The sequence below is a fragment of the Gekko japonicus genome, unplaced genomic scaffold (assembly GCF_001447785.1).
Source record: "Gekko japonicus isolate JY-2015 unplaced genomic scaffold, Gekko_japonicus_V1.1 scaffold146, whole genome shotgun sequence".
Taxonomy (NCBI): domain Eukaryota; kingdom Metazoa; phylum Chordata; class Lepidosauria; order Squamata; family Gekkonidae; genus Gekko; species Gekko japonicus.
In genome coordinates this window covers 1531928-1544003 of record NW_015167533.1, presented here as the reverse complement: position 1 = coordinate 1544003, position 12076 = coordinate 1531928, and the positions used below count along the sequence as shown (strand labels likewise).

General features: G+C 41.6%; 1 protein-coding gene across 1 annotated transcript; it reads left to right on the top strand.

The window, feature by feature from the left end:
• Positions 1–300: 300 nt before the first annotated feature.
• Positions 301–6301, top strand: LOC107112336 (vomeronasal type-2 receptor 26-like). The gene is made up of 4 exons (XM_015413457.1): positions 301–801; positions 2130–2357; positions 3274–3400; positions 5400–6301. Exons 1-4 carry the CDS (start codon positions 301–303, stop codon positions 6299–6301), a joined length of 1758 nt encoding a protein of 585 aa, XP_015268943.1.
• Positions 6302–12076: the final 5775 nt, after the last annotated feature.

The window sequence follows — 12076 nt, the reverse complement described above, 5'->3', positions numbered from 1 at the left end:
TCTTACCATGTGGCCCCTGAAGAAACCCATCAGTACACAGGGATTATCTGGTTACTTAAGCATTTCCAATGGACATGGGTTGGACTTTTTGCAGTGGATGATGACCGTGGAGAACATTTCACAAAGGCCCTGGAACCGTTGCTTTCACAGCATGGAATCTGTCCAGCCTTCCTACAATGGGTGCCACAAAAAAGGCGTGTCAATGACTGGATTGAAATGAATAACATTTTCTCAAAGGTTTATCTACTTTTCAAATTGAGCAATGCCAGGATATATATTGTCTATGGAGATACTCATACCATGATATTTATGTTCATTGTAACGTGTTCGTTAAATGAGGAATATAAGGAACTCACATCTGTTGGTAAGGTGTGGATTACTACAAGTCAGGTTGATTTTGCTGTATCAGATCTGGAGAGGGGTTTAGATCTGACCATTTTCCATGGCACTATTTCCTTGACAATGCATTCACAGAAGCATCTCAAGTTTGAGAAATTTCTTCAGAGCATGAAATCCTTCAGAACATTAGACAATGGATTTTTCAAAGACTTCTGGGAACATGCCTTTGAATGTGTGTTTTCTAGTTTTGCAGTGAAGAGCCCTAAATGTACTGGAAAGGAGAGACTGGAGAGTCTTCCTGGTCCTGTTTTTGAAATGAGCATGACTGGGCACAGCTATGGCATCTACAATGCCGTCTATGCTGTGGCACATGCTTTGCATACCATGTACTCCTCCCAATCCAATGATCAGTCAGTTTTAGGAGGCAGAAATACTGAGTTCCATGATGCTCAGCCTTGGCAGGTAACATGAACACAATGTGTGTCTGGGCAAAGAGGGGGTGTGTGTCTTGCTAGCTGGCAATATATTTTGACTGGTGTGTTTCGACTTGCACATTAAAGTATTTATTTATTTATTTTACGTTTATACCCCACCCTCCCCAATGGGCTCAGGGTGGCTTACAGAGGCAAGGCAGAACCTTCCCATAATAAAAACATCATATACATAATAATATAAAACATATAATACATTTTAAAATATCCTCAGTTAAAACATGGTGCTCAATGTTTCCGTCAGTCCAAAGATGGCAGATCGTAGATCCGAAGTTCCGAGTAGTACTTCCCACGGCTTAGGGCTTCTTCAATATTCAGATGTTTTAACATACCTTATCTTTATTGGTTCAATAGTCGTGGTAACACTGGCGGCTTGGCGCAATATGGTGCTGCCTCAAATTGAACCGATTTAAATTGTTGCTGGGCATATCCACCACACAGCACACCTTGTTGTGGGTTACTCATGGAGGCATCCCATGGTAAAGCATCCACATGGTTGCAGTGCCTCAGCCATGGAGTGCACTGCGGAAAAAAAATAAAATTCATGTACGTGCATAAGTGTGCATATGTGCACACATGCGCTCATGTGCATACACACATGCACATATAGGCAATTAAAAAAACCCCTCCCTAGTTGTAGAAAGGAACTGCAGGTTCAGACTGCCAAATCCATTCTGTGTTTGCTCCCCCACGTTCAGGCATCCGGCCATGTGCAATGACTGCGCTGGTAACCAAAAACACCACTTCTGATGTGGTGTCTTTTTAACCCAGCTCCCAGTCATCCTATGATGGGATATGTGTGGCTGGGGGACACTTAACAGATGTGGCTGTCTGACTGTGCCCATTTGATTCAGAGGGGAGGGGGGGCTGTGTCGGGCCAAACCGCTCGTGTGATCATGGTCCCCCCCCATCTGTGATCGTATATTTTATTGTATATTATATCATTGTTACTCATCTGGAAACTTGAGTTGTTCAAGAGAAAGAGAGAGAGAGAGAGATAGTCTTTTTTGCCATGATATGAGTTGTACTATTTTGAAATATCTCTTGCATTAATATCTGGTTCTTTACATTATTCATTGACCAATTTTCATGGGTTCACATTTTCTGCTATCTGGAACTTGAAATATTTGAAAATATAATAGGTCAGCAGTGAGATATCTTCTGTTACTTGATTTTCAGGCAGAGTCTATATGGAGCTGTTCAGAAGTATATTAGCAGCAAGGGAAGATGTTTGCAGTCCTGAGTATGAATTATCACAGATGTTGCTTTATTTGCATGTCTTTTGTTTCTTTCAATTAGCTGCACCAGTTTCTGCAAGGAATATCATTTAACAACTCAGCTGGAGAAACAATATCTTTGGACGAGAATAGGGAAATGGGAGGTGGATTTGACATCCTGAACATGGTCTCCTTTCCTAACAACTCCATCATTAGAATAAAAGTTGGAAGGGTGGATCCCAAGGCTCCTGAAGGGAAGGAAGTCACCCTTCAAGAGGATTTACTTGTGTGGAGCAAGGTGTTTAATCAGGTATGGATTCTAGAGTGTTTCAAAAGGCAGCTTCTTTCTAAGTGTCAGTTAACCAGGGAGAAGGGGGATGGTAGCCACATCCTTTTGAGCATAATTGGACAACATAACGGTTGATCAATACCTGTAATGAACTCAGTGCCATCAGATGCTAAACAAACAAATTGGCTGCGATCATACACACTAAATAATCCACTTTCAAAATCCACTTTCAATCCACTTTCCAACTGGATTTTGCCAGTTCACACAGTAAAAAAATCCAGTTTGAAAGTGGTTTGGAAGTGGATTATTTAGTGTGTGTTACTGCAGCCAAAGGTATCAATTGTCTCTGTTCCTGTTAACACAGGATCTTAGATCTTTAAGCACACTTGCTTATAATTCTGATCATGAAGCACACTTGTTCATAAATCCAAAGAATCTTAGGTAAGAAAAAAAAAGTAGATCTTTTGTTCCATGTTAGAGCAGTCACTATATTGCTTATCAGAGAATTCCAGAAACGGTGAAGAAATATCAAAGCTACAAGGCTGGATTCTAACAGTGTTGATCCTAAGCAGAACCACAACGTTCCATTGACTAGATTCCATTGACTTAATTTGATCTAGATGGCGTAGACTGTGCTTAGGATTCCGTTGCAAATCTTTGAAAATTTTGCAAATTTGGACATAACTTCCTAGCATATTTGGGGAAGAGAAGGCGAAAAACTAGGCAATTTTAAAAGAGATTGTCATTTTATTGGTAGTTGCATTTCAAAGCTTGCAGATATTAGCAGGAGTCCCTTTATTGTCACATGGAAAATCGGGTTCTTTTCCCCTGAGTTGCACATTTGTCTCTAACATTGCTTTTTTTCTTTAAAGTTTTTTATTTGCAATTAACATTCATTAGACTCTAAGGTGCCATAAGCTTCTATCTTCTTGAACAGACTCTGCCTGTTTCAAGATGTAGAGACTCCTGTCACCCCAGTTATATGAAAAGAAAGAAAGAAGGGGAGAAATTTTGCTGCTATGAATGTGTTCCTTGCCCAGAGGGGAAGATTTCGATCCAGAAGGGTAGGTGACTGTGCCTTAAGAACATAAGAAAAGCCCTGCTGTATCAGACCAGAGGTCCCTGTAGTCCAGCATCCTGTCTCATATAGTGGTTAACCAGTTCCTCTGGAGGGTCAACAACAGGGTGTAGAGGCCAAGGCCTTCCCCTGATGTTTCCTCTTGGCTGTGGGATTCAGAGGATTGGTGCCTCTGAATATTGAGGTTCCCCTCAGTCACCATGGCTAGCAGCCATTGATAGTCATATCTTTCATGAATCAATCTTATCCCCTTTGAAAGCTGTTTATTCCTGTGGCCATTACTCCATCCTCTGGCAGTGAATTCAACATCTTAATCACTCCCTGTGTAAAGAAGTATTTCCTTTTGTCCATCTTGAACCTACTGCCAATCAGTTTCATTGTATGCCCTCGCGTTCTAGTATTTTGGGAGAGAGAGAAAAAAAATCTCTCTGTCAACTCTCTCCATCCCATTCATAACTGTATACACCTCTATCATGTTCCCCCCTTAGTCGTCTCATTTATAAACTGAAAAGTCCCAGACACTTCAGCCTTTCCTCCTAGGGAAAGTGCTCCAACCCCCTAAACATATTAGTTGCCCCCCTCGGTACTTTCCCCAGCTCTGCAGTGTCCTTTTTGAGATATTTATTTATTTATTTTATTCAATTCATACCTCGCCCTCCCCGCCAGGGGACTAGAACTGTACATAGTAATGTGGCCACACCATAGATCTATACAGGGGCATTACAATATCGGTTGTTTTATTCTCAACCCCTTTCCTAATAATCTCTAACACAGAGTTTGCCTTTTTCACTGCCACAGCACACCAGATTGACACTTTCACTGAGCTATCCAAGATCTATCCAAGATCTTTTCCCCTCTCAATCTCAGCAAGTTCAGATCTCATTAGTCTATACTTGAAGCAGGGAGTGTTGTTGTTTTTTGTCCCGATGTGCATCACTTTACACTTACCAACACTGAACTTCATGTGCCACATTGTCACCCACTCGCCCAGCTGATGGAGGTCATTCCACAAACGCTTTCCTCAACACCTTTGCAAACACACACACACACACAAACAGGATTAAAACCAGAAGAGATGGAATTGAGGCAAACATTAAACTTTGGGGGAAGTTGGTAGAATACGCACACTTGCTATGCATTAAGAACACCTCAGTTCAGTCAGTAACATCTCGAAATGAAATGATCTGAGGCAACATAGCTAGGAAAAGTAACTTGTCTGTTCCAGATTCAGGTGGGTAGCCATGCTAGTTTGAAGCAATGTCTCTGAAGAAGTGTGCATGCACAGGAAAACTTATACACAGAATTAAACTTTGTTGGTCCTGGGCCCCTGCCACACGGGGGTGGGAGGGCGGGATATAAATGCGATAAATAAATAAATAAATGAGTTACCGCACCAAAAGAAACCTGCGGTGGAGGGATCACATAGATCCCCTGAGCTGCCGCACAGTTCCTCCCTGGCACGATCAGATGCCAGGGGGAAGCTACTGAAGGGAGAGCAAGACTGCCAAACTGTGCATGTGTGCACGTGTGCAGTTCAGCCAGGAGTCTGGATTGCTCCGGACGACGGGTGCGGCGGCGATCCCACAGCCACGCTTGCTGCGGTGCTTCAGGTAAGTCCTCCTCTGTAAGAGGTTCTTTTTTTCAGCGGCTTTTCCGGGTTTAGGGATGGATTGGGGACGGGTGCGCGCCGCTTCCCAGATGTTGCGGTGAGATTCCGCCCATTTGCTGCGCCCCCGGTCCGTCCCTCTCCCGGGCCAAAATCTTCCGTGTGACCAGGGCCTTAGGATGCCACTGGGCTCAAACTTTGTTTATTACAGATATCTAGATAATATTAAAATATATCTGTAGGTGATACTCCCTAGCACACAGAATCAGTTGCTGGAATTCAGCATGAATAATTTCTCACGTATTGAAGGAGGGGCAAGAAAATCAGCCCTCGATTTCATATACATGGACACTGAGATGGTCGCTCTTTCTTTTTTCAGACATGGATGACTGTTCTTCATGTCCAGAAGATCAATATCCAAGCCAGGATCAAGATCACTGCATTCCCAAGATGATACAATTTCTCTCCTATGAAGAACCAATGGGGATCTGTTTGGCTTCGGTTGCTGTTTCTTTCTCCTTGATCACAGTTTTGATATTAAGAATTTTTATAAAGTTCAAAAACACTCCCATTGTCAAAGCCAGCAACCAGGATGTCACTTATACTCTCCTTATCTCTCTCCTGCTTTGCTTCCTCTGTGCATTCCTCTTCCTTGGAAGGCCAAGGAAGGTGACCTGCTTCTTCAGACAATTTGCTTTTGGCATCACCTTTTCTGTGAGTGTTTCTTGTGTCTTGGCCAAAACCATCAATGTGGTTCTGGCTTTCATGGCCAACAAGCCAGGGTCCAGTATGAGGAAGTGGATGGGGAAAAGACTGACCAACTCTACTGTCATTTCCTGCTCCATTATCCAAATGTGTATCTGTACCGTGTGGCTAGGAACCACTCCCCCATTCCCAGATTTGGACACAAAGTCAATGGCCACAGAGGTCATAGCAGAATGCAATGAAGGGTCTGTGGTGATGTTTTATATTGTACTGGCCTATATGGGTCTTCTGTCCTCCATAAGTTTTAGTGTGGCTTTCTTTGCCAGGAAGTTGCCAGACAGTTTTAACGAAGCCAAATTCATCACCTTCAGCATGCTGATGTTTTGCAGTGTTTGGCTGTGTTTTGTCCCAACCTACCTGAGCACCAAAGGGAAATATATGGTAGCAGTAGAGATTTTCTCTATCTTGGCCTCCGGTGCTGCATTACTGTGTTGTATCTTTTTCCCCAAATGCTACATTATTGTTCTGAGGCCTGAGATGAACAGAAGAGAACAAGTGATAACAAAAAAGCATTAAAGAATCAAGTTATACCATGCCTTTCTCCTGTAGAATAATGACAAAAGGTCCAGTCTTGACCTTTGCTTGAGCTACTATTTGTGCAGTCGTGCTTTCCTGTGATATGTTCCATTATGTGATGACTTACTAGATTTTTGATATAGTTTATTTTATTATGTTGTGAAACACAATCGGTATATTTTCATGGACAGACTGTACATAAATATTTTAAATAGTACAAGTATAATAAATAATTTCAAACACTAAATGGAGAATGCAATTAGTTGTTTGGCCCTAAGCCCTTCAATCCATGCATTGCAATGCAGTTGTCTATGTGTTACGTTTTCATGCAGTCCAATTTAATTCCCGTATCCTCCATCCTTCCTGCATTTTTTTCAGCAGGCAATTGTCTGAATCTATTCTGGATAGAATATTGGATCACTCTAATTAGTAAGATCATTCATAAATAAATGTTATATTTCAAAAAGTAGTTCGTAGTGACGCTAATGGCTGCTGACAAGTCTGAATCAGCGGAGACTTGCATATGTGCAGTTCTGCAAAAGAATAATGCAAGCCAGTTTAGTAGACATTTGCAGCTGCTTGGTATGGATGAAACCGACTGAGTCATCAGCTCACATCTCATCACCACCTTCGAGCAAAGCGGGTTCACCTGTCGAACATATATTTGTGTGAATTTTGTAGAATCGTTACATCTAACTCTATCTCTTTACAGAAGGGCATTTGGCAGGATGCCTGCTAGCTCCATTGTTGTTTAATTTATATGTAAAAGTTAGGGCATCCTTTTTGAGAAACCCCAAATGTCATTATCCTATGTCGGCTAACACCCAATATCAGTGATATTATATGGTGATAATGTACTTCTGTTAGCTAGATCTCCTGTGCATCTCCCCGGTGACTGCTGAGGGCCTTCTTGGAATATCGTAATGCAGAAGCACCGCCAATTAACTAAGAGAAATCTAAGGTGATGGTGTTTTCTAAATCTAATCACCCAAAGAGGTATAACTGACAAGTTAATGGGAAACCCATTGAGCAAATTACCCAGTTTTGTTACTTAGGAATTCACTTCCAAGCTAATTTGGCCCGGAGGGCCCATCTTAAGGATGCTTATAGCAAGGCCTCAGTCACAAAAAAGGCCATTTTTTACAGCAAAGATGGCCAGTTTGTTCCTGCTGTTATTTCAGTTTTTAATGCCGAAGTAGGTGGTCAGTTTCTCTCCAGAGCTTCAGTACTTATTAAGGCCTGCAGAGAGACACTAGATTCCCCTTTGTCATTATTTTTGTAGATCACAAGGATGCCAAGTTGTGTGGCTAATGTTTCTTTAAGGGTGAAACCTGGCTTACAATTTCTGGAAGTGTGAGCATGAGTAAGGGTCTTTGACTGAAATTTTTACTTGCCACAAAAGCTTATGTCTATTAAAATCTCCTGGAGCTCCCTGCTGGTGCCCGCTGGAGGTCGCCGCCGGCTGTGGGGAGGACACACTTCCGGTGATGTCAGGGGGTGTGGCATATGCTGATGAGTTATGCTAATGAGTCCCCCTAGCTCTTTTTCTACAAAATGACCCCTGCTTATGTCTATTAAAATCTGATTCTTATGCTACCCCATGGAGGAAATTAATGGAGAATAGACTCCAACTCCTGAGTTTTTAGTGGTAGTGGTAGTAGTAGTGATCAGGAGATACTGGGAAGATCAGCAGCACACTCTGTGGTGATTACCCATCTGTATAACTTGGACTTCATCAATACCACAAAGAGACTGCAACATATGTAGAATGTTGCAGCTCATTTATTATCATGGGATACATGAAGTATGCATATTACTCCTCTTCTGCAGTCTCTCCATTGGCTGCCCATCAGTAAGAGAACTAAACTCATGAAGTTGACTATCACATACAAAGCCCTTTGCCCTGGGTCCATCCTCTCCATGGAACAGCCTCTGCCCCTATGTTCCATCACAAAAGCAAACAGGGAAAATGCACAGTACAGAATAGCCAAGAAACAAAAATAACTGTGTATAGAAATATCAAAAGTGTATGCAAAATACTTTTTTATATGAAGTGTCACAAGGAACTTATAATTACAACAATATTATGGCAATTGTTCTCTTCAAATAATGTAAACCACCCAGTACATGAAAACAGTCCAAAGTAATCCAAAATATACAGAAGTGCTGCAGATAAAGACCATTAGAACATAGACACTTTGTCAGCCCAGTGTCTTCAGGGATCAGTTCTCATTGCACTTTTGTCATAAAATGTCGGTTCAAGGCTTGCTGCTTTTACAGGTTGCTGGCTCTCTACTCATGTTTCACACAAGGCTTTTGCAAAAGCCAAGCCAAGAGTCTCCGGATTTACTTTAGAATAATGCTTTCAACGAGCTTCTCTATCTTTACTGTTGATATGGGAGACAGAGGTCCCCGTTGAAAGCGTTATTCTAGAGTAAATTGGGAGACTCTTGGCTTGGCTTTTGCAAAAGCCTTGTGCGAAATGCAAGTAGAGAGCCGGCAGATTTGCTTATCTGAACACAACCATTTGCAGTTTCTCTTCTTCACGTGGTCAAAATTGACAGCCACCCATGCATGTGCATTCTCTGCTTTGTACAATGACCTGCCTAATGAGATCAGGAAGGTTCCCACAATCCTGGCTTTCTACGTCCTATGCAAACTGATTTATTCAAGACAGCTTTTTTATACATGTCATAGGGCTACAGTACAGTGAAAAGTTTCAAGAAACAGCCTCTTTCTAGATCTCGTTGTATTGCTTTCACAATGGGCTTTACTGCTAGTATTTTAATAAAGGGATAGGGACTGAGACTGTGCACAGTACATTCTGTCTGTTGCAGTAAGTGTCATACTCCTATGTAACTTCCACATTGCTCAATGTCGTGTTAATGTGCATGCTTTGTTTCACCTCTGGTTTCAGATTTCTGCTCATTTTCAGAGTTTTGTAATCCAAACGTGATTGTGTTATTCACTGGATGTCCCACTGATTTGTGCTGTGTGACCCATATCAAGTGTCAGTGACAAAGGCAGGGTATTAATGATATATATATATATACATAGCTGAACAAATGACCTGGAAAATCGGGATGCTATTGACTGAGATTGTATATGGAACCCAGTACTAGCTATTCCAAAGAGGACCATGGGAGTTTGGTGCAGGCCATTTCAGTGATGAGCACTACACTGATTGAGTGATTGATTTAGAATATTATTATCCCCCCACCGATCAGCAATCCACTTGTACCTTGGCTGACAAGTAAGGAGGCACAGAATCTAATGCCATGCACTTGGGAGTAGTCTCTTGACAATGTAAATAAATAAAGAGGGGGACAAATTACCCAGTAAAGCTGAAGGTACTGATTGAGATTGTGTATCTAGCTCAGCATCGGCTATTCCAAAGGGGACTACTGGAGCTTGGTGTTGGCCATGTCAACATTGCACCTTGCGGTTATTATTTCTCAGGCACCAGCTCTCCAGTAACATTTTTACTGTAGCTGTAGAAAAGGAAAACAAAGAAACAATCAAGTCACATACACCACTGAAAGAAACCTGTTTCTTAGTTGTTCTCACCACCTCCTATGTGGTTCCTTCAAGCCTATAATTCCTTCATAACAGGGCAATTGACTCTCAGGCTTCACCCTGAGTCTAGGCATTTCCTTCACTGACAACTAGAAGACAAAGTGGTACCCAAAGCCTCAATTATAAAAGAAAATAATTTTAAGAAGAAGTTTGTAAAGTGTGAAATTTAAACTACTACTTTCTGGGTTGAGGTTTGGAGACCTAGACTTAAAATGGTGTTGTCGCATCCTTCAAGCCATTTGTTAAGGAAGATCCAGTGGCATGCATACTCATCAATGATGGAGTGACCAGAGATGACAGGTCAGTCAGATGGATTCCCCAGATTAATTGTAATTTGAGACTCAATTGGACAGATTGCAGAAAGGAATCCTGGAGGGGGGGAAACTTTTGAATGGAATTCAGCAATTCTTTAAATGTTAAATTTTATGCATGTCTGTATCTATAAAGAAGGCACTCACTGGAAGCAGTACAATTCAAGTTCTTGTGATCAATCCTTGGAGTTCCACAATGCATCTCAAATGCCCTCCTTAGATTAGAGTCTGCTACAATCTCTTTGGAGACCCATATGTGGCTCTTTGCAGTCACCTACTGGTTAAAACTTGCTTCCAATCCATTGGGCCTAGCCCTCTTGACCCCTGATGATAGCCACTGATCAGCTTGGCAAACTGCAATAGAGGGAAAACTTCAAGAGACCGGCCTCCCCCCCCCCAAGTCTTATTAGCCAGTTTGGTGTAGTGCTTAAGTGTGCAGATTCTAATCTGGGAGAACCGGGTTTGATTCCCCACTCCTCCACTTGCACCTGCTGGATGACCTTTGGCAAGCCATAATTCCAGCACAGCTGTTCTTGAAAAAGAGCTGTTTCTGTCAGAGTTCTCTCAGCCCCACCTACCTCACGAGGTGTCTGTTGTGGGGAGGGGAAGGGAAAGGAGTTTGTAAGCAACTCTGAGACTCCTTTGGGTAGTGAAGGGTGGGGTACAAATCCAAACTCTTCTTCTCTTCTTCTTATGTCTTGGGAGCCAAAAAGCTAAAGAAACAGTATCTCTGGGATCAAGCTCTACAATTGGACAGAGCACAGACATGGAAACATTCAACGATTCTCTGATACACTAAATGTTTACAAGCAGTAGATTACCTCATATTCCTCACGATCTCCAAATATCAAAGAATCTTTACTGTTGCACACTTTAACATTCTACCTTCAGCCCTCCTGGAAGGCAGATCCCATTGTGTCCTACTCTCTCAATGGTTCTGCCCATGTCATGCAGTGAAAATATTCAACAAGGTTATTCAACACATTCTGCTGCACTGCCCATTTTACAATGATATCTGCTCTCAATATACAGTCCAATACTTTCGACTTTCCCAGGAAGATGTGAACAACTATATGTCTCTCTCCATCTTGTAGACGTTTCCCAGGAGAAAACTATTAAAGTTGCAAAATTTTGCACTCAGGCATATGGGATATGCAAACACCTTCCTGAAGTCCAGAAATAGCCTCTCCTTTGGAGGAAAGTACCTCTTTGCCACTCCATAATTTGTGCTCAATTTTAAGTATCCATTGCACTGCATGGTCCCCTTACCGTTTTATCCCTATCTTCTATTCCTCCCCCCATTTCTTCTCTTGTTATTATTGCTGATTCTTTAGAGCTGATTTTGTATTGAAATAAACAATTGAGTACAAAGTTTTGATTTTAAATTCTTTATTTTCCAGCATCATATGCAGATTTTCCTATTTTCTACTGCTTTTGTTATCTATTAGCAACACTTTTCTGTAAATGCCTCATGAAGAAAGTCCTCCTGGATTATTATCCATTAGCAAATATCCTTCAATTGGAACTGAATTAGCTCCAGGGTCTCCTGAACTAGACAAACTTTTAGCAACAACAACAAAAATCACAAAATGCAACATTTATTTATTTACTCTTCGTGTCTTCCACAAAGCAAGAACCAAGGCACCTGCAATAAAAGATGCACTGATGAGAAGAGAAATCACAATAAAAAACCAGTAAAAATAAAACTTAATAGAAAATGTGGCTCCCAACGATGCTGAAATTAGTACCACTGCTTAATGGGATGCATATGTGCTGTGGAAAGAAAACCATAGATAGGGTGAATCAGTGATCCAAGAAGACTCCACTTCTCAGAGACATTCTATTCTAATGTGTGCTAACTTATCTTTCAATTACTGTAGAAAACAAA

What these genes read in the sequence shown, in the direction of transcription:
- LOC107112336 (XM_015413457.1), top strand. Translation starts at nt 301, where the DNA reads ATGATATTTATGTTCATTGTAACGTGTTCGTTAAATGAGGAATATAAG. An exon ending in GGAGCAAGGTGTTTAATCAG is followed by an intron (nt 2,358 to 3,273) that starts GTATGGATTCTA and finishes CTTCTTGAACAG; the next exon opens with ACTCTGCCTGTTTCAAGATG. An exon ending in GAAGATTTCGATCCAGAAGG is followed by an intron (nt 3,401 to 5,399) that starts GTAGGTGACTGT and finishes TTCTTTTTTCAG; the next exon opens with ACATGGATGACTGTTCTTCA.